Genomic DNA, 22573 nt, shown 5'->3' with positions numbered 1-22573 from the left:
AACAATCTATATAGGTTATACCTTATTAATCATTTTGTGGAGGGAAAAATCAGACAAGGAAGGAAGGAAGGAAGGAAGGAGGGAGGGAGGGAGGGAGGGAAGGAAGGAAGGAAGGAAGGAAGGAAGGAAGGAAGGAAGGAAGGAAGGAAAGGAGGGAGAGAAAGAGAAAAATAATATGTTTTGGTTGGTGTTCCCCACTTGATGGGCATCCAGAATCTCATTCTTGGAAACTTTTTTTTTAGGATCTTGCAAGGCAAATGGGGTTAAGTGGCTTGCCCAAGGCCACACAGCTAGGTAATTATGAAGTGTCTGAGGCCGGATTTGAACTCAGGTACTCCTGACTCCAAGGGCCCATGCTCTATCCACCGCACCACCTAGCCACCCCTCTTGGAAACTTTCTATCCTTCTTGGACTGACTTTTTCTGTGTGAATTTGGAATGTTAACATTGGGGTGGATCTTAGGACATAGAACCCAAGGAATGTTTGTTCTCATAGGAGCTTAGAGGGGAAATGTCATATATGGGAAGAGACTCAGAATATAGGACATCAGAGTTGAGAAGAGACCTCAAAACATAACATGTCAAGATTGGGTTGGATTTTAGCCCAACATTCTTGTCAGAACTAGAAGGTAGTAGAATTTTTCTCATCATGCAGAAGAGAAAACAGATCCAGAGATGTGAGCTTACCCAAGGCTACTGAGTTTATCAGAGTAATAATTGTTGGAGTAGAGTAATTCCCTTAGAACTGGGCATGTACTTTGGTCTTTTCTAGCAAGACATGTGAACTGGTCTTTTGCTAAAGGTCAATGACCAATAAGTCCTGGTTGGTCTCCAGCTCCCTGTGCCTGAGGGGGTTGTGTTGAAGATGACTGGTGACTGAGCTAAGAAGACATTAAAAGAGTTATAGAAAAGAATAATCTCCCTCTCATTTGAGGGGCTTCCTTGGGTCTCAGGAAGCCTCTCCCTTGAACTTCTAGCAAAGATGGGGAGGATTATATGCCATTCTCTTCCTTCCCCATACCCATTCAGCAACATGAATGGCTAAAGTTCAAGGATAGGATAGCAAAGACATATCTATGTCAAACTCAAGTAAATAAGTGGACAAGCACTGATTGTGTGCCAGAGATGTTTTAGAGATGCAAAGAAAGGCCAACACAGCACAGTTTCTGCTTTTAAGGAGCTCACAATCTAAGTGTGATTACATATAAATTACTATACATAAACAGGATAAATTGAACATAATCGACAGAAGAAAGGCATAAAGAGGAACAAGTGGTTGGTCATGCCTATGGAATTTAAGGTTGTGAGGCTAGATATTAGGAAGAAAAGTTGTTGCTGTTGTTCAGTCATTTCAGTACTGTCCTTCAGTTCTTCATGACCTCATCTGGGATTTTCTTGGTAGAGATACTGTGGTGGTTTGTCCTTTTCCTTCTTCAGCTCACTTTGTATATGAGGAAACTGAGGTAAATATGGTTAAATGGCTTGCCCAGCATCACATAGCTAGTAAATCTTTGAAACCTACAGGAGAGGGAGACAAGGTTTCTTATAGAACCCCTAGTTTACTGTGATATCAGCACTTCCTAGAACAGTCACAACTTATCTGGATCCCTGATGAGGAAACTGAGACCCAGCAAGGTTAAATAATTTGTTGAAGGTCAAGTGTTAGAGGATTTAGACATAGATTCTCTGACTCCAATATCACAATACCCCCCCCCATTATGTTGTGTCTCTTCAGGATGTTTAGGTTAAACTGCTACTTATTCAACTAAATTTTGTCCTCTGTAAAACAATGATCAGAGAGAATTTTGGGAAGATGATGGAGTGAGTCAGAAAATTCTAAGCTCTACAGATTTCCTCTGCAAATAGGATGAAAATGACGTCCAGAGTAAAGAGGCAAATATAAACAAGAGTTGAAACAGAACAGTGGTCCTCTTAGGACAATCAGAGAAGATCCAGTGAAAAATTCCAGGACTGAGCTTCAGCCAGAGTGAAATGAAAACTCCTCTAGGCTAGCTCCCTGAAATAGCCAGCAGTGAGCCCTGGGGACACCTGGCTTGGGAAGTAGCCTTGACTTCTGTCACAGGAATGTTCACCTCCCGGACAATGGGAGAATCTGGGATCTGGGTAGGTGAAGAGTCAAGGAACCTTTGCTGATAAGGGATGCCAGGTCCAGCTGTTCTGCCCAGGAAATGTCCAGAGTGAGAAAGAATCAGTAAGTGGAGTGCAGAAGCAATGACTCTAGAAGTCTGCCTCTGTGGGCACTAAATGGAGAACTGAGCTCTTGGTCTCAGTTCCAGGCTAGAGGGAAGAAGAAAAGGTTATAGTCTCTGGAGGATTTCCTGGGAATGAGTATTTCTAGCATAATGTGACTGGGAACCCTAGTTATGACTGGAAGGGGGGAAAGGATTGAAAAACTCAAAATATTATAGTAAGAAGGACCTGAGGTCAGAGGTACCATCTCCCACATCCTAGGGTTAGAGGTGAATATAATAAAAAGTTGCAAAAAAAAATTTAAATGAGTAGGCAGAGAAGATAGTTACTATGGGAACAGAGAAGACCAGGATTCTTCATCTACAGAGAATACTGAAGCCAAAAAAACCCCAACCCTATCCTACTTCAAAAAGTAATTTCAAATGGTCACCTGCCAAAAAGAATTTATAGAAGATCACAAAAATACTTTATAAGTCAAGTAAGAAAGGGCAGCTAGGTGGTGCAGTTAGGAGGACCTGAGTTGAAATCCGATCTCAGATAGTCAATACTTACTTAGCTGTGTGACCTTGGGCAAGTTACTTAACCCCATTGCCTTGCAACTCCCCCCCCCCCAGAAATAATCAAACAAGAGAGATTGAGGAAAAATTTTTAAAAATAAAAGCAATACAAGAAAAACAAGATTATGGGGAAAAAAGCTAACCAACTGGAAAATGAGATCCAAAAAAGGAAGAAAATGACTCCTTCAAAATTAGAACTGAGCAAGAGGAATCCAGTGAAATTATAAGAAAGATCAAGAAATTAAATATATATATATATATATATACATATATATATATATATATATATATATAATGAAAAATAGAAGAGAAAATGAAATATCTTAAGAAAAACAACAACTGATCTGGAGAACAGATCAAGAAGAGAAAGCATAAGAAAAATCGAATTACCTGAAAGCAAGATTTTAAAAAAAAGAATCTAGATACAATAATTTAAGAAATAATTAAATAAAATTATCCTGAAGTGTTAGAATAAGAGGAGAAAGTAAAACTAGAAAAAAAATCCACCCATCACCTCCTGAAAGACATCCTAGAAGAAAAAATCTATTAGAATATCATGACCAATTTCCAAAATCCCCAGGTTAAGGAAAAAAATTATGATCACCAAGAGAAAAAATAACAATTCAAAATATGGGAGAGCCACAATTAGAATTACACAAGAACTAGCAGAAGCTCAATTAAAATTCTGCAGGTCTTGGAACACTATATACTGGAAAACAAAAGAACTGGGGTTGCAGCCAAAAATATCATACCCAACCAAATTAAGCATAAGTGTGAATGAAAAAAAAAAATGACCATTCAATGAACTGCCAGACTTTCAAGATTTTGTTGCAAAAAGACCTGAGCTAAATAGAAAATTTATCTTACAAGATTCAAGAGAAATATAAAACAAACATCAAAGACTAATTACAAGGGACTCAGTAAAGATAAATTATTTACTTTTCATACATGGAAATGTAAACCATATTTTTAAATTATCATTAGTAATTGAGTAGTCCAAATGTAATATTTGGGGTAGAGCTAAGTATGATGTGATTCTAAAAAGTAAAATGGTGGAGGAAAAAATGAAAAGAGCAATTATCTCAAATAAATGAGGTATAAGAGGAAGAACTGATATGGAAAAATTAGATGTACGAGGAGGATAGTTCTGGAACCCTACTCTCATTAGGATGGGCTCAAAAGGGAACAATACATGAATATATAGAAAGGTGTAAAAATCTTCTAAATTCAGAAAGAAATGAGGATAAGGGCATAGGGAGGGGAAAAGGATCAGGGAGGGACTTGTTGAGGGTGAAAGTTGAGGAATAGGAGGATAAAGTAGCAGGTAGAAGTAAAGCAGAGGTGTGAGGAAGGAAAGAAATGGTTGGTTAGTTCTTGTCCTTCATTGTTGAAAACCAAAATGACACGACTATGATGACGGATAGGAACAGGGTGAAAAGGAGAGGAAGGAAAATAAGGAGGAAAATAGACAAGTGTAGCTTAGAATGTGACTTGGATGGATTCACCCATAAAATGGAAAGAGATACCAGATTTAAAAATTTGAATTTAGCAATATGTTGCTTTCGGGAAATGCTATAAAAACTCAACCAAATTAAAGATCAGGAATTGAATTCATTATGTTTTTTAAAAAAAGCAAGGGTAGTAGTCATGATGATCTCAAATAAAGTTAAAACTAAAATAGAAGTCATCAAAGAAACTGAACTTTATGTCAGCCATATTAACCAATATCATTTTAGATTATTTAAAATAGCTAGATAGTCGAAAGTTGGCACATTGCTGCCATATAAGAAATGGTGAAATAGTAGATTTTAAAAATCCACCATTGAAAAATATATGGAAAGACTTGAACTTATGAAGGAAAATAATATCCATCTTCTGAGAAACAGGGAACAGATGGAAATAAGCCTAGTATGTCTTACAAATATGCATATAAATACATATGTATGATTATAGATATCTATGATTATGAATATATATGTATATTATATATGGAATATTATATATACTTTTATATGTATGTGTGTATATATCCACTTTTAATTGTAGTCTTCTGGGGGAGGAAGAAGGAGAGGAAAAAAAGTAAAAAGTGAACAGCAGAGCACAAAAGAAAACCTACAAGAAAAAAGAAAAGATGGACAGCTTTGAATACAATTTATTATAATAGTATTTATTATATAGGTTTTCTTGAAGTGGAAATTTATTATTTTATATTAATCCTTTCTTACATTCTGATGTGTACATGGCATTTTTCCTTTTCTTATTTTGTATTTAAGTTTAAAATATTTTTTAATTAAAAAAAAACCACCAGTGATAATAATTCTTGTGAAATGGGGCCTATGAGATTCAATTCTGTAAGCACTCAAAAATAATCCTTCTTTAGTGCCAGGCTAAGTAGCTATGTATAAACGAGGAATGAACCTGTTTCAGATCATTTGTGACTAAGGGTCCTATGTTGTATGATGCTAAAAAGTCTTCCAATTGGCTGCAGAGCCAGAAGAACTAGTAATTCAAAAGTTGTTGGGCTGGAACTGGACTGGGTTTTCAAAAGGTGATCCTTCATTGATCTCATGTTCTTGGCGGTTGTGAATAGGCAAGTACAACTTAGAATGTCTGATGAGGGATGAACAATAACTTTGTCTTTCATCCAGCCACCATGGCTGTGAATATGTGGCTACCTCTGTATTTTTGTGCTAATTTTTTTTCTGATCTTAAGCAAATGAGCATTCAGATATGTTAATATATAGGTGATCCTGTGACTTGGGAACATTCAAGGATCTCATCAGAAGTAAATAGAACCAAATAAGAAATAGAGATTATTATAAATTGCAAAATGGATGATTTTGACTACATTAAATTTAAAAGGTTTTTCACTAATAAAACTAATACAGCCAAGATTAGAAGGAGAACACAGCTGGGAAACAATACAATTAGTTTTTCTTTTTTTTTTTACTTAAAGATTTTATTTATTTTGAGTTTTTTAATTTTTTCCCCTAATCTTACTTTCCCCCACCACAGAACGCAATTTGCCAGTTTTTACATTGTTTCCATGGTATACAATGATCCAAACTGAATGTGATGAGAGAGAAATCATATCCTTAATGAAGAAAAATAAAGTATAAGAGATAGCAAAATTATATGATAAGATAATGGATTTTTTTCCTAAATTGAAGGTCTTTGGTCTTTGTTCAAACCCCACAATTCTTTCTCTGGATACAGATGGTATTCTCCATCACAGATAGCCCAAAACTGTCCCTGATTGTTGCACTGATGCAATGATCAAATCCATCAAGGTTGATCATCACCCCATGTTGCTGTTAGGGTATATGGTGTTTTTTCTGGTTCTGCTCATCTCTCTCAGCATCAGTTAATGCAAATCCCTCTAGGCTTCCCTGAATTCCCATCCCTCCTGGTTTCTAATAGAACAATAGTGTTCAATCACACACAGACACACAGACACACACACACACACACACACACACACACACACAAGAGTTTGCTTAGTTTGCTAAGCCATTCCCCAATTGAAGGACATTTACTTGAGTTCCAATTCTTTGCCACCACAAACAGGGCTGCTATGAATATTTTTGTACAAGTGATGTTTTTACCCTTTTTCATCTTCTCTTCAGGGTATAGACCCAGTAGTGGTATTGCTGGATCAAAGGGGATGCACATTTTTGTTACCCTTTGGGTGTATACAACTAGTTTTTCTGATAAAGGTCTCATTTCTAAAATATATGAATTGAATCTAATTTATAAGATTACAAGTCATTCCCTAATTGATAAATGGTCAAAGGATTTAAACAGGCAGTTTTCAGATGGAGAAATTAAAACTCTATATATAGTCATATGAAAAAATGCTTCACAGCATTATTGATTAGAGAAATCCAAATTAAAACAACTATGAGGTACTATCTCACACCTATCAGATAGGTTAAGATGACAAAAAAAGGAAATTATCAATTTGGAGAGGATGTAGGAAAATTAATGCATTGTTGGTGCAGTTGTGTATTGATCCAGCCATCCCAGATAGCAATCTGGAGCTATACCCCAAAAAAGCAATAAAACTAACCATATCCTTTGATCCAGGAATACCAATACTAGACCTGTATCCAGAAGAAATCTTTAAAAATAGGTAAAGTTTCACATATTCAAGGATATTTATAGTAGTTCTTTTTGTAGTGGCAAAGAATTGGAAATTGAAAGGATGCTCATCAATTGAGGAATGGCTTAACAAGTTATAGTATATGAATATTATGGAGTATTATTGTTCTATAAGAAACAATGAGGGGGTGGAGCCAAGATGGCGACATGAAGGGATCAAGTCTTAGGAGCTCTCTGATAAAAACCCATAAACTAAGGACTCTAACTAAACTTTTGAGAGACAGAACCCACAAAGGGACCCCGTGAGGCAGTTCTCCTACTCAAGGTGACCTGGAAAATAGCAGAAAGGCTCTGCTCCCTGGGGTCAGAGGGGTGGCCCACCAGAGCCAAGGAACTTCAGCCTCCCGGAGGCAGCCCCAGGGCGCTGGGGGCCGCAGCTCGCAGCAGCGGGGGAGTCTCCTGGCTGCACCCCGGGGAGCACCGGCACAAAGTGGGGGAACAGCGGGGGACCTCTGCCAGAGCGAGCACATGGAGCCCAGCCCTCAGGGCACACAGCCAACAGCTTGGTCTTTAGGCAGCCTAGACCCAGAAACAGAAGCAGGTGGAGCCGGTAAGCAGGAGCCCCCAGGGCATGAGCCCATTGAGCTGAGGGAGAGGAGTGAAGAGAGACTGCTTAGCTCTGTCCTCTGCCCCAGGAACAGGACTCTGGGGCTCTGACCACATTCAGATCCTGATCACAGTCTAGGCCCCCCCATAGAACAACAGCCCCCCCCACCTCGGCCCCGTGGCAGAGTGGGGCGCATATGGTCATTCACAGACCAGGAGGGAGGACAGAACCCCACACACTGAGACCCTTGTGGGAGTGTCCCAAAAGCTCAGGAAGCACCCCAAAAAACAGGCTTAGGCTGGGAAAATGAACAAAGAAACAAGAGGAAGACCATTGAGAAATATTTTGCAAATGAGCCCAAGAAGGACCAAAATACTCAGTCTGAAGATGAGGAAGCACAAACTCCTGCATCTAAAGACTCCAAGAAAAACAGAAATTGGGCTCAGGCTATGACAGAGCTCAAAAAAGACTTTGAAAATCAAATGAGGGAGTTGGAAGAAAAACTGGGAAAAGAAAGGAGATGCAGGAAAAACATGAAAACGAAGTCAGCAGCTTAGTCAAGGAAATCCAAAAAAATGCTGAAGAAAATAGCATGCTAAAAAACAGCTTAGGTCAAATGGATAAAACAGTTCGAAAAGTTATTGAGGAGAAGAATGCTTTAAAAAGCAAAATTGGCCAGATGGAAAAAGAGATAAGAAAACTCTCTGAGGAGAATAAATCCTTCAGACAAAGAATAGAATTCAGGGAAATTGATGAATTTACCAGAAATCAGGAATCAATACTTCAAAACCAAAAAAATGAAAAATTAGAAGAAAATGTGAAATATCTCATTAAAAAAACAACTGATATGGAAAACAGACTTAGGAAAGATAATTTGAAAATTATTGGAATATCTGAAAGTCATGATCAGGAAAAGAGACTTGACATCAATTTCAAAGAATTACTACAGGAAAATTGCCCTGATATTCTAGAAGCAGAGGGCAAAATAGAAATGGAGAGAATCCACCAATCCCCCCGAGAAAGAGATCCCAAAAAACCAACCCCCAGGAATATTATAGCCAAGTTCCAGAACTCCCAAGTCAAAGAGAAAATATTACAAGCAGCCAGAAGGACACAGTTCAAATATCGTGGAGCTGCAGTCAGGATCACACAGGACTTAGCAGCAGCTACATTGGAAGCTCGTAGGGCTTGGAATACAATATACTGGAAGGCAAAAGAGCTTAGAATGCAGCCAAGAATGAACTACCCAGTAAGGCTGAATGTCCTCTTCCAGGGAAAAAGATGGACTTTCAATGAACCAGGGGAATTTCAAAGGTTCCTTTTGGAATGGCCAGAGCTGAACAGAAGGTTTGATCTTCAGATACAGGACTCAGGTGAAGCATGGAGATTGGAGGAGAGGGGGAAAATATGAGGGACTTAATGAGGATGAACTGCATGTATAGAAAAATGATACTGATAATATTCATATGAACCTTCTCAGTAGAGCAGGTAGAGGGAGCTTTTATAAATGAAGCACAGGAGGAAACTGAATTTGAAGGTAAAATATGGTGTAAAAATGGAGTCAATAAGAAAAAAATGGAAATGGAATGGGAGAAAGAAAAAGGAGAGGGGGAATAGTCCAAGCTATTTCACATAATAAGATTTTTTTTTATTACAATGAGCTATTGCAATGATATGGAAGGGGGGAGGCAAGGGGGAATGAGGGAACTTTGCTCTCATCAGAGGTGGCTAGGAGAGGAAACAGCAAATATACTCAATGGGGTATAGACATCTGGAGTAAGAAGGAGGGGGGAGCAGGGGGAAGGGGTGGGGATGTGAATAAAGGAGGAGAGGATGGACCATGGGGGGACAGTGGTCAGATATAACACATTTTCTTTTTTACTTCTTGCAAGGGGCTGGGATTGGATGGCCTGCCCAGGACCATAGGGCCAGGTGGATTCTGGGCCTAAGGGGTGGTATGGGGGCTCAGGGCTTCTTGGCCCCAGGACCAGGGATCTGTCTGCTGCACTACTCAGCGACCCTACAGCAGAGTCATAGTGAAAGGAGAGAGAAAATATAGTACATGGTAGTGGAGAAATAAGAAAGGAGGGAGTTGCGATCAGCAATGGCAATGTTGGAAAAATATGGAAGTAACTTTTGTGATGGACTTATCATAAAGAATGTGATCCACTCACGACAGAATTGATGGTGTTGGAACAAAGACTGAAACATATTTTTTGTTATTATTATTTGGGGGAGGGTGCAGGGCAAGTGGGGCTGGGGGTGGCCTGCTTGGGGCCACATAGCAGGGTGATCATTGGGTGTCTGGGGCCGGATTCGGACCCAGGTGCTCCTGGCTCAAGGGCCAATGCTCTGTCTGCCACCCAGCCACCCCTACTATTATTACTATTTTATTTTATTTGGGGTCTTTTTTTTTTCCTTCTTTTTGGTTTTTGCAGGGCAGTGGGGATCGGGTGGCTTGCATGTCACATGGCTGGATGATTATTGGGTTTAGGAGGCTGGATATGGACTCGGGTGCTCGTGGCTCCAGGGCTGGTGCTTTGTCCATTGCACCACCTGGCCATAGCTACAATTATTACTATTATTTTTTTTATTTTAATTTTTTTCTCCCCCCCCCTTTACTTTTTTGCCCAAGCAAGTCTATCTATATTCATGGGGGAGGGGTATTTTGTTCACTTGTAAACAAGTATATTTTATTAATGTAAAGAAAAACATTTGTACAAAATGAGAATAAAAAATAAATTAAAAAAAAGAACACACACAAAAAAAAACATGATTCTGAAAAGGGGGTCCATCAGACTTTTACCAAATTCCCCAATTCCTTGAAATCTCTTCTCAAACCCCTAGGTTAATTAAACAAACATTAATTAAATACCCCAGGACTTGTTTCAGTCCTCGAAGAGCTTGAGGTGAATGTGTCAGAAGACCTGGTTTCTAATTCTGCCTCTGAGAATCGATTAAAATCAACAAAACTTTTAAAAGTTTCTGACCCCCAAACTTTCAAAGTGTGGTTGTAGAGAAGGAGAAAGAGGAATACCAAAAACATGAAAAAAAATTTTAATAGCAGAAATAGTTCAAGTCAGTGCTATTCAACTCGCATTTATTAAGCCTCAGTTACATGACAGACTCTGTTAGAAGTTCCTTAAAAATAAGAAAGAAAAAGGGCTTAATCCTTATGGATTTTATGGGGGGGAAGAGAAAGAACATTCCCCTAGAGTGATACAAAACAAAAATATCTTCCTCTTGGGAAATCTTCATCTCTATGAATCTCAGTGCCCTTGTGCAGAAAATGGGGATAAGAGCACCTACCTCCCTTCCAGGGATATTGTGAGGATCAAATGAGATCATATTTGACCAGTGCTTGGTCAGCACAATGTCTGCTATATAATAGGTACAATATAAATGCTTATTCCAAAAAAAAAAGAAACAATGAGTGATCAGATTTTAGAGAAGTGTGGAAAGAATTATATGAACTGATGCTGAGCAAAGGGAGCAGAACCAAAAGAACATTTTGAGCTGATTAACTATAATGGATGTAGCTGCTCTCAGCAGGTAAGAGATCAAGGGCAACCTGGGAGACCTGTTATGAACAATGTCATCCACATTCAAAAAAACAAACAAACCTTGGAATCTGAATGTATACTGTATTCATTTTTTAAAAGCTTCTCTTATGTTTTTCCTTTCTAACTCACAGTTTACTTTGTTTCCTCTTAATCCTAATTCCTGTTACACAAAATGATAAATATATAAATATGTTAAACACAAATGTATATGTACAACTTTTACCAGACTGTTCACCACCAAGAGGAGGGGCAGAGGTAAGAGAGAGAGTGGTAGAAAAACATGTAAGTTGTGAATCTGCAAATAGATAAATGTAGAAAAATTCATATATATATATATATATACACATATATATATATTGGGGGGGTGGTTTCAAGGCAAAGGGGTTAAGTGACTGGCCCAAGGCCAAACAGCTAGGTAATTATAAAGTGTCTGAGGTTGGATTTGAACTCAGGTACTCCTGACTCCAGGGCCAGTGCTCTATCCACTGCGCCACCTAGCCACCCCTAGAAAAATTTTTAAAAAATAAATTTTTAAAAAAGTAGATGAAGATGGTAGCAGTGGGTTCCTATAATGGTGTAGCTGTTGACAACAGTGAAAATATTGAAATAGTGAAATAGTGAAAATAGCTACAGTGAGAGTGAAGAGATAGAAAATTGAGAAAAGACAGGTTTAAGAAATTCTCGGTGTTTCCTGTTGAAATGACCAGAGTTGAACAGAAATTTGATCTTCAAGTACAGGGCTCAGGTGAAACACAAAAGGGTAGATGGGAAGGGCAAATGATGAGGGATTTAATGATGTTGAACTACGTATATTCCTGCATGTAAAGAAGATACTAATAACTCATATGAACCATCTCAATTATAAGAGCAATTAGAAGGAGCATATATTGACAAGGCATAAGAGAGAGCTGAATATAATTGTATAATATAAAGATCAAGTCAATGAGTGAAAAAGAAATGTATTGGGAGAAAGAGAAAGGAAAAGTAGAATGGGCTAAGATATTTCATGTAAAAAGAATCAATAAAAAAGCTTTGCAATGGAGTGGAAGTAGGGAATGAGTGAGCCTTCATTCTCATCAAAAATGATTTAGAGAGGAAATAATATATACATTCAACAGGGTACAGAAATCTATCTTACCCTAGAGGAAAAAAGGAGAGGAAAGGGATGAAAGAAAGGGGCCCAGAGGTGGGGGTAGGTGATAAAAGAGAAGGAAGGTAGTAGGAGAGGGCAGTCAGATATAACACATTTTTGAGGAGGGACAGAGCCTTGCGGAGCATATATTAACTTAGTTTTAAAATATAATATTATTTATGTTTTATTGTATTTATTTTTATTTCATTAAATATCTTTCAATTACATTTTAATCTGTTTTGAGTGTACTATGAAGCATTGTGGCCCCATATGCCCAACCACCACACAGAGTTGTGTGTGACACTTCTGATATAATCCAAACCTCTCATTTTGGGGCAGCTAGGTAGCACAGTGGATAAAGCACTGACCTTGGAGTCAGGAGTACCGGAATCCAAATCCGGCCTCAGACACTTACTAATTACCTAGCTGTGTGGCCTTGCAAAAAAGACCTAAAAAAAAGAGTATCAAAAAAGAGTATCAAACCTCTCATTTTATGTCTGAGAGAGGGGAAGCCCAAGGGAAAAATAACTGACTTGCCTAAGGACAGTGACTTGCCCAAGGTCTTGAGCAGCTGGATGATACAGTGGACAGAATGCCTGGTATGAAGTCTGGAAGACTTGAGTTTAAAATCTAGCCTCAGACACCTGCTAGTTATGTGACCCTGAGCAAGTCACTTCACCCTATTTGTCTCGGTTTCTTCATCTGTAAAATAAGCTTTAGAAGAAAACGGCAAGTGTCTTTGTCAAGAAAACCCCAAGTGAGGACTCAATCAAACAACTAAAAATGACTAAGTAACAACAAGACTTCATAAACTGAAAGTAACAAAACTAGGTTGTTGGATGAAAAAATGCAAATTTGAGCTGCTATTATTAGTTAGTCCAAATTCTCCCCCACAGCCTTATCTCTGGGCAGGCACAGAACAAAATGCTCCTAAAAATGTTACCTCCTCTATCAAGCAACTGCCTCAGAATTAAGGAGTTGTAGCTTCATGAGTCAGAACGGAGGAAGGATTCCTCAACAGTTTATTCTTTTACATTTGTCTCCAGTCTTTGGCTCTGAGATACTTCCGAACATTGTTGGTGCTTTTTTGTATCTCTTTGTTGCTCAAATCTAGCTCATCCGGCTTCTGAAAGAGGAAATAACAAAAGTCTTCCCCAAGGTCTCTAGACTCTGAGATTCCTAATAAGTTTAAAATGGGAAGAAGGGAATAGTAACAAAAATTGATATTTCTATAACAACCAATAGTTCTGTAAAGCATTTTGAAACAGAATAGTTTCTGATCCTCATCATCTCCCTGAGAAGGGACTCATTGCCGTTTATAGATGAGGTAACTACTAGTTCTTTCTCACATCTAGTCCAACACACTTCCACCCTGAAGTTCTGGGATTTGAATCATGAATCTCTCTCTGTTCCTGTTGCTCAGAATTTTTTTTTCAAGTTTAAGGAGTAAAAAAAAAAAAAAGAGAGAGAGAAAGAGAGAAAGAAAAAAAAGTTTGGGAGCAGAGAGGAGGACCCTGCAGAGCTAATTTCTTAATCCTTTCTCTGAACTGTCTGGGAGATTTGGATTGGATGTTTCTGCCTTGGTCCTAACCCAAGTTTACACAGAGATTTGTATTTATGTAATGCCTTAGCCAGCTGCCATCCAGTTATTTCCACTGTGGAGAGGAAGAGGCAATCGACCAGTGATTATGGGTACAAGGCAGTCTTTGTTAAAGGGCCCTAGAACCAATTTCTTGGTAGTACACCCAGATATTATTTTTGAGAGCCTAGCCTAGCATATGCCTGAAACTCAATTAATCAGATTTTATTTTTCAGTGCTGCAGGGGACCCAATGGCTGATTGCATCTGAAGCAGCTTTAGTCTCCAGCTGATGCCATTTAGGCTGAGATGAAAAATCAAGCCAACAGAATTTATTAAATGTCTACTGTGCGCAAATGAGGCAGCTATGAGGTGCCATAATGTACAAAGCCTGGAGTCAGGAAGACTGTTTTATGAGTTCAAATCCAGCCTTAGAAACTTACTAGTCATATGACCCTGAGCAAGTCACTTAAACATTTGTTTCTGTTTCCTCATCCTATTCCTAAAATGGATGAAGAAAAAAAAATGGTAAAAACCACTCTAATATCCTTGCCAAGAAAACTTCAAAGAGGGTGGGGTGCAGTGGATAGAGACTTGCTGGAGTCAGAAGGACTTGAGTTCAAATTTGACCTCAGACACTTAATAATTACCTAGCTGTGTGACCCTGGGCAAGTCACAACCCCATTGCCTGGTGAAAGAAAGAAAGAAAGAAAGAAAGAAAGAAAGAAAGAAAGAAAGAAAGAAAGAAAGAAAGAAAGAAAGAAAGAAAGAAAGAAAGAAAGAAAGAAAGAAAGAGAAAGAAAGGAAGAAAGAAAAAGAAAGAAAGAAAGAAAGAAAGAAAAATGTTTAATGACTGATGGACTCTGATATCTCTTTAACTGCTAATGCCTTCTCCTTGAGATTCTCTCTAACAATGTTGTTTCCTCCATCAAAATGGATTCTCCTTGAGGTCAGGGACTGATTTTGCCTTTTTCTGAATCTCCAACTCTCAATACAATACTCACTGCATTGTTGATGGTCATTATTTTGTCATGACCCTATAACGACCAGTCCAATAGATGAGAAAAATGAGGTAAAACATAGCTAGTCTTCAGTTAGCATTTTAATGTTGCAAAGTTCTTTACATATGTTATCTTTTGTGGTAGAGAGGTTTTGCAAATAAGAGAATAAGGCTGTTCATGACTTGTTCAGGGTGATACAGCTAGTGTCTTCAGCAGAATTTGAATTTTTGTCTTCCTGACTCCAAATCTAACACTGGCGACCATACCATTTAGCTGTCTGGGGCTACAGTGATTTCTCCAAAGTCATACAGGGACATAATCATGATGTTTACTGGGTTGTTTCAGTTGCATCTGACTCATCAAGATCCCATTTGTGGTTTTCTTGGCAGAGTTACTGGAGTGATTTGCCATTTCCTTCTCCATTCCATGTTACAGATGAGGAAACTGAGGCAAACAAGTTTCAGTGGCTGGCCCACACAGCTAGTAAATGTCTGAGGCTGGATTTGAACTCAGAATGAAGAGTCTTCCTGACTCCAGTCTGGATGCTCTGTGTATTGTGGCACCATCTAGCTGCCCCATTTGTAACACTGGGCTAAGCACTTTACAAATATTTCCTTTGATCCTCATGACAACCCTAGGAGGTACATGATATTATGATCCTTATTTTTAAATTTTATTTATTTATTTTGAGTTCAACAATTTTCCCCCCAATCTTTCCCCCCCCCCCACACACACACACACAGAAGGCAGTCTATTAGTCTTCACATTGTTTCCATGGTATACATTGATCTAAGTTGAATGTGATGAGAGAGAAATCATATACGACCCTTAGTTTGCAGATGAAAAAACTGAGGCAAATAGAGGTTAAGAGTCTTGCCCAATGAGACACAGTTAATATATGTCTGGAATCTAAGTCTTCTCCACTGCATTACCTGGCTACCATGTAAGTCACATCTCAATCTTCTCTTGCTATTCTCTCTCTCTCTTTTCTATTGTCATTGGGAAGTAGCTCTTGGCAAACAAGAACGGACATGCTCAAAGCAGGACCAGCCACACCATGGTTGAGGAGCTGGTGTGAGCTACTGTTAGACCTGGAAGTCCAGAAATTGGGGGTGGACAGGAGGTATCTTCAACTTTGGGTTATTCATCAATACAGTGAGGATCTGTGATCATTATCAGCATCGGAATTTCTGATGGGGAGATTCTCATAACCAAGGCAGATTGAAGCCAGTCCATAACTTTGAGAGGATAGTCCAAGGCTCAGAGAGGTCACCCAGTTAATAAGTATCAGAAGCAGGATTTGATCCCCAGTCTTCCTGACTCCAGTTTCAGCCTTCTCTTCCCCCTATCTCCAGTTGTTTCTCTATAGGAAATGTAAAATAATAATTGTGATGAAAAATTTCACTGGTAGTCCAGGATCACATTCCATTTCTTTTTCCAAGGTAGGCTGTAGCACAACAGGCTGAGGCAAGCAAGGTGGAAGTTAAGATGCTGTATATTTTGGAATAAAACTGGTTGAGCACAATTATAACCAAACTGGGCTTGTCCTCACCTGAACTTTCATTAAGAGTCAGGCACTCTCATTGATCAGTATGATGTTTCACAATAGTTAGGCAGGCTGAGGATTATATTTCAGGTTGTTTGGATGCCTGTGAAGAATGATTCAAAGGGTGTTTCTAAAATTTTATTTAGTGGCTTATATTTAGGTTATTTATTATACTTTGTATCTAAAATTGAATGGTTACTGTGCAATACTGATTTTATTGGTAATAGTGGGCAGACTGTGTATGTAATTAGTTGCAGAGCCTACTTTTTTGGGAAAAAAATGTTTTTTGAAATATACAAAGAAAATAAAACTTTTTAAAAAGAGTCAGGTACTGGGGAGACTAGGTGGTGCAGTGGATAGAGCACCAGCCCTGGAGTCAGGAGGACCTGAGTTCAAATCCGCCCTCAGACACTTAATAATGACCTAGCTGTGTGGCCTTGGGCAAGTCACTTAACCCCATTTGCCCTGCAAAAACCTAAAAAAAAAAAGTCAGGTACTCCTACTGAATAGGAAATAGGTTAGAGATCAATGTAACACATTAACAATTTTCCAGAGGGTAGATTTGGAAACTTTCTAAGACCTTAGCAAATATATTAGAGACCGAGATTTGGATCAGTTTAGATTTCATTTTTTTCAAGTTACCTTGATGCTCTTGTCCAAGTACACTTAGCATCATGTTCCTTTTAGGTTATTTGAGTTATAGGATTGCTATCTTAGCAGGAAAGGCAATTTATCATTTCCTTTCCAATCAAACTTTATGGGTCTGGTGGCTCTAAAATAAAGAAGAAACTGAATTAACTATGACTGAAAATTCTTTCCTTGACCCCTGATTATGCAGACTGAGAATTATAAAAACCAATATTTTTCTAGCACATTGTGCTGAAGAATCACACTAAATATGTGATTTATAATTGTTATTTTACCTGATTCTTATAAACATCCTGGGAGATAGGTTCTATTATTTACTCCCATTTAATAGATGAGAAAACTGAGGCTGAGTGAGACTAGATGTCTTATGTAGTTAAAAAGTAGTTGGGACAAGGTTGGAACTTCCTACATTCTTATCTACTATGCCACCTGGCTGCCCCTCCCAAGACTAAGCCCCATCAAGGCTGTCTCACTTTTTTCAATTATACTCAACATCCATTGACAAACACGAATATAGAACTACATACACAAGAACAATGGATTGTGAATGGGGGGGTTATACATTAAATATTATGTTTGTCAGTGGGTGTGGAGTTCATAACTAAGGATTGCTTTTCTGATTGGATGTCTATCTTTAAATGTAAGAAAGGGGGAAAAAATACACAATCATGTAGTTAGAGTGCAGGAGAGCAGATGAACTATCTGTATATATATTCTATTGACATCCTACAATGTTAAGGGAATATCAGGAAGGCTGACAGCATATGAGGGTGTACCCCATATGGAAAAATTAGGTAAGAAAGTGGGGAGAGTCACAGAGAACGGGTTTATATCACTAAGACTATCACATTTATCCCCCTAGTAAGAGAATGTCAGTTCCAGGTGCTCAGTCCTCTAGTACAAATGTCAGAGATATTCCTAGGTCAGAATTCTCTGAAGACCTTATTTTTTCAGGATGATGAGTTGCATTGGCCACATGGGCTTCTTACATGTATGTTTCGATACTATTGTCCTTTAAATATGTATCCACTCCCTGTTTATAATTGTGAGAAAGTGTGCTTTGAGAGGTTTATATGTTTTTATAGCTACTATTCTTTTTTAAACCATTGGAGTAAATGTCTTTTCTAAAGAGCCAATTGAATCTACTGGCTGACGGTTAATGTGAAGAACACAAATGTGGGTTCGGGAGCTACAGTGTTAGGACTGGATTCAATTATCCCTTCTGTGATGAAGATTCTTAAATCTACTTACCCAGCCTTAACTTCTCTCGTGACTGCCAGACTGGAATCTCCAACTGGTTACTGGTGATCTTAAACCATAAGTCCTATAGACTCAACATGTCTAAAACAGGATTCACTCTCTCTCCCTCCCAAAGCTCTGCCCTCTTCTTAATTTCCTCTCTTACTCTGGAAGGCACCACCCTCTTCCTAGTCATCCAAGCTCATGTCCGGATGTCCTCCTTGACGCTTTCCTCTCACCTCCCCTTTCTATGTCCAATCGACTGACAAGCCTGGTTCATTCTACCTTTATATCTCTTGTTTATATGCCCCCTTCTCTTCTCTGACAGGGCTACCATGCTGGCATAGGCCCTGATAGCCTCATGCCTAGACCAATATGCTACTCTTCTGGTTGGTCTGCCTCCAGTCTACCCTCCACTCAGCTGTTAAAATGATCTCCCTCTGACCGTGGCACACCCAATTCAATAAACTCCTATGACTCTCTGTCATCTCCAGGATCAAATATAAAATCCTCCCATTCCAGCCTTCTCATACTTTACTTTTTTCCACATACTCTGCTCTCAGGTGATATTTCTTGCTTCTTGACCAGAGAAGTTTCTATTATTTATCTCGGGGCATTTTCTTTTCTTTTCTGGGGGAGAGGCGAGGCAAGTAGGTTAAGTGACTTGCCCAGGGTCTGAGTCAATGTCTGAGATTGGATTTGAACTCAGGTCCTCCTAATTCCAGTGTGGCTCAGGGCAATTCTATATGCCTAGATACTCTCCCTCTTCATCTCTGCCTCTTGCCTTCCTTCAAACTCCAGTTAAAGACCCACCTTTTACCCAAAGCCTCTTCCAGTGCCTTCTCTACTAATTATTTCCTATTTGTTCTGTCCATAGCTAATTTCCCCACAGTTGTTCCTTCATTTCACTGTCAGGTTCTAAAGAGCAAACTGTCCTTTGCATAGTGCCCGTGTGTGAAGAGCATTTTGATGCCCCTACTCAAATTAGTCAACATTTGTGATTTGATGGCTTTCTAAATAGAGGAAAGTCTCCCCCTTTCTGTTCAACTTGTGATGGCTTACACAAAGTGGGAGAGCAGCTCCCAGCTCACTCTCAAGATCTTAGGTGATCACATCATTCTGGGAGATAAATGAAAGAAAAAAATAAAATAAAAAATCAAAATGGATTATAGGTAGAGCACTGGCCCTGGAGTTGGGAGGACCTGAGTTCAAATCCGACATCAAACACTTAATACTTTGTGACCTCGGGCAAGCCACTTAACCCCATTGCCTTGCAAAAAATCCAACTAAAAATAAATAAAACATACTTGACCTTCAGATAGGTCCAGATTCCCAGAAAGGGGGCTAGGGAAAAGGCTTTCATTTTCTGTCCAGAAGTAAGTAATCTCATCTTTCAACTGAATTTTTTTTTCCTTTCCTCTAAAGACAATGAGGCATAGTAGAGTGTTGGGCTTGGAGTCAGGGGACAGCTGTTCAGAGTCTTCCTTTAAACTTTATTAGTCATATAATAAGGCATCATCTAACTTTTTTTGTTAGCTTTAATTTCCTTATCTATAAAATGGAAATATTAGCACCTGTCTCAAGAATCAAATGAGAAAAGGCACTTTGCAAATGCTTTGTGAATTATGTAAAGCATTTTTATCAATGTTGGATTATATAGCTAATCTTTTATTTTGGGTTTTTTTTTTGCAGGGCAATGAGGCTAAGTGAACTCAGGTCCTCCTGACTCCAGGCCCAGTGCAATATAGCTAATCTTTAAATGCCTCAGTTTCTTTTTTTTCTTATTTATTTTCCAATTACATGCAAAGATAGTTTTCAACAATCATCCCTTTTGAGTTCCTCATTTTTTCATCACCCTCTTTTCCCACCTATCTCTTCATGGTGGCAAATAATCTGATATAGGTTGCACATGTAAAATTGTGTTTTTCATATTTATATATTAGTAAATAGCTCAGTTTCTTAATCTGTAAAATGAGACTGGGAAAGTCAATGGCCTTTAATTAAAGCTTCTTCTAGCTCTAAAATATACAAGTTCATGATCTCCTAAGTTCTCAAGGTGGTGAGATCTTTGTTAGTGAAAGGAGTTGCCATGCCGGAAGTTCCCCAAATCACAAGATTCTGACTCAATCCAGTAATAAATTCAAAGCAAGCAAAGCAGAGAAGAAGACGGCAAAGTTCCAGGGAGAGTTGAGTAGTAGTACAACTGTTATTAGTTCAGTTTTACTGATGAGGAAACTGAGACCCAAAGGAGTAAAGAGTCTTATCATAGGTCACACAGCTAGTAAATGGAAATACTGAGATTTGAACCCAGGTCAGCTGTTTTTTTTTCCTTCCCCATACAACTCCTCATGTGCCAAAAATAATCGTTTCTTTGATGGCATTTCTCATGAACACTGGGGAAAGTGGCACAAAGTATTGGGTTCAAATCTGGTGTCAGACTTCCTAATTGTGTAACCCTGGGCAAGACCCTGTTTGCCTCAGTTTCTTCAATTGTGAAATGAAGTGGAGAAGGAAATGGCAAAAACCACTCTAGTATCTTTGCCAAGAAAAATCCCCAAAGTCATGACTGAAAAGACTGAATAACAATAAATCATGACTATTAAACTAAGAAACAGTATTAAGATTAACTTAATGTTAATTGGGGGGGGGTCCCATCAAAATCTCAAACTGCTAAGAGGCAGGCAGTTTCAAATACCCTTTTGGGTATTTACCAGCAATTCACTTCACCATGCTATGCCTCAGCTTCTCTTCAATAAGATGTGAATAAAAACCCTGTAGTATCTATCTCACAGGGTATATGGGAAGATCAAACAGGAATGTGTTTTTTTTAAGGTTTTTTACAAGGCAAATGGGATTAAGTAATTATTAAGTGTCTGAAACCGGATTTGAACCCAGGTACTCCTGACTCCAAGGCCATTGCTTTATCCACTATGCAACCTAGCTGTCCCCAAACAAGAATGTTTTACCAGTGATTTCTTGCAGATACAAATCTGAAAATAAGGTTTCTGCCCTCAAAGTATTAATAGAAAAAATAGAGCAGGTGGGGTGTGATGGCCAGGTCAAAGATGGCAATGGTGGGGATCTGATGGCAGTTCTCAGAGTAAGAGGGAGAAGACGGAGGAGGGCTAAGATGAAGGCAAAAAGTTCAAAGGGTTGCAGGGTCTGGGGACTTAGCTCCTCCAGGGCTGGATCTCTGTAAGTCTGGTTGGAAGGTGATAACATGGACAAGTCTCATGTCAATAGAGAGATGAGTGGTCACTAAGGTACTAATGCAAAGTGACAACAAAATTAAAATGCTTTATTCTGAATGTCTTTCACATTTCAAAGACTTACCCCAAACCATGTGATTTATTTCCTTATTTTTACAATCCTCCTTCCATTTTTTTATTTGGGGTCATATGATTTGACTTCCCCTAAGAACCCCTGAGATGGCTAAGTGGGTGGTCACAAGGGCCAGGTTTTATTTGGAGAACTCCTGTGTCCCTGGACATTCTACCCATTGCCTTGGGCTCTGCAATTTACTCCATAGGATCAGATATTTCTTTTTATTATTATTATTAAATTTTATTTTTTATTATTATTAAATTTTATTTTTTAATCATCAAAAATCCACCTTTTCTCCCTCCTATTCTTTCTTCAACTAAAACAAAAACTCCTATTAATAAATATATAAAATCAAACCAAGATCAGGTGCTTCTTGATGGCAGAAGAGGGCACCATTGAGCAAAGGAAGAACAGGCCTGGCTTGGCTTCCCTAGGTCATCTCCTAGCTGGCCTTATCAGTCTGTCCTTGGTTATATCCTCAGGGCCTCCAAAAGTATCCCAGGAGCTGGATTCCCAGGCAGACCAGCAGAGGCCCAAGGCCAGCTTGTTGGCCCCTGCAGGGAGCGAGGGAGGCTCCAGGCTCTAGGCTTTGGCTTTCCTACATTGGCAGACCCTGGGTAGCCCTTCTAAAGGCAGTAAAAGATCATGGTGATAGTTCCCATGTCACCCTGAGTCAAAGAGGCACTATGGAATTGCATCATCCTTCATCCCCAGGATTCCTAATTCTTCCCACTATGGCATTGCTGCTGGCACTGACGCTGGCAGAGACCTAGCGCTTTAACTCTATCTTTGCTACCGTGGTTCTATGGACCTCGTCAGGCCCATCTGCCAGCCGGAGTGCTCTCGCCCAGGAAAAAAACTGGGCCATGGGAGAATCATTGCTCAATCCTGCAGCTCCAAAGGCCTGAAAAAAAACAAAGCAGGAAATGAGAGCCCCCCCCACCAAATAAAGCATCTGATGGATCTCCCCAAGGGGCTGTGATCAGATCTGGGGTGGCAAGGGACTACAGACATCCTCATTTGACAAAAGAGTAAACTGAGGCCTAGAAGGGAAATCACCTCCCCAG

General features: G+C 39.1%; 1 protein-coding gene across 2 annotated transcripts in view; it reads right to left on the bottom strand.

Moving 5' to 3' along the window:
• Positions 1–21749: 21749 nt before the first annotated feature.
• Positions 21750–22573, bottom strand: part of ACAD10 (acyl-CoA dehydrogenase family member 10) — a 57561-nt gene continuing 56737 nt past the window's right edge. For both annotated transcript variants that reach the window (XM_074205731.1, XM_074205732.1), the window contains exon 22: positions 21750–22410. In XM_074205731.1, the coding sequence (XP_074061832.1) occupies positions 22276–22410 (135 nt within the window). In that variant the 3' untranslated portion in view covers positions 21750–22275. The remainder of the gene's footprint in view (positions 22411–22573) is intronic.

The sequence above is a fragment of the Macrotis lagotis genome, chromosome X (assembly GCF_037893015.1).
Source record: "Macrotis lagotis isolate mMagLag1 chromosome X, bilby.v1.9.chrom.fasta, whole genome shotgun sequence".
Taxonomy (NCBI): domain Eukaryota; kingdom Metazoa; phylum Chordata; class Mammalia; order Peramelemorphia; family Peramelidae; genus Macrotis; species Macrotis lagotis.
This window is presented reverse-complemented; position numbering and strand designations above follow the sequence as displayed.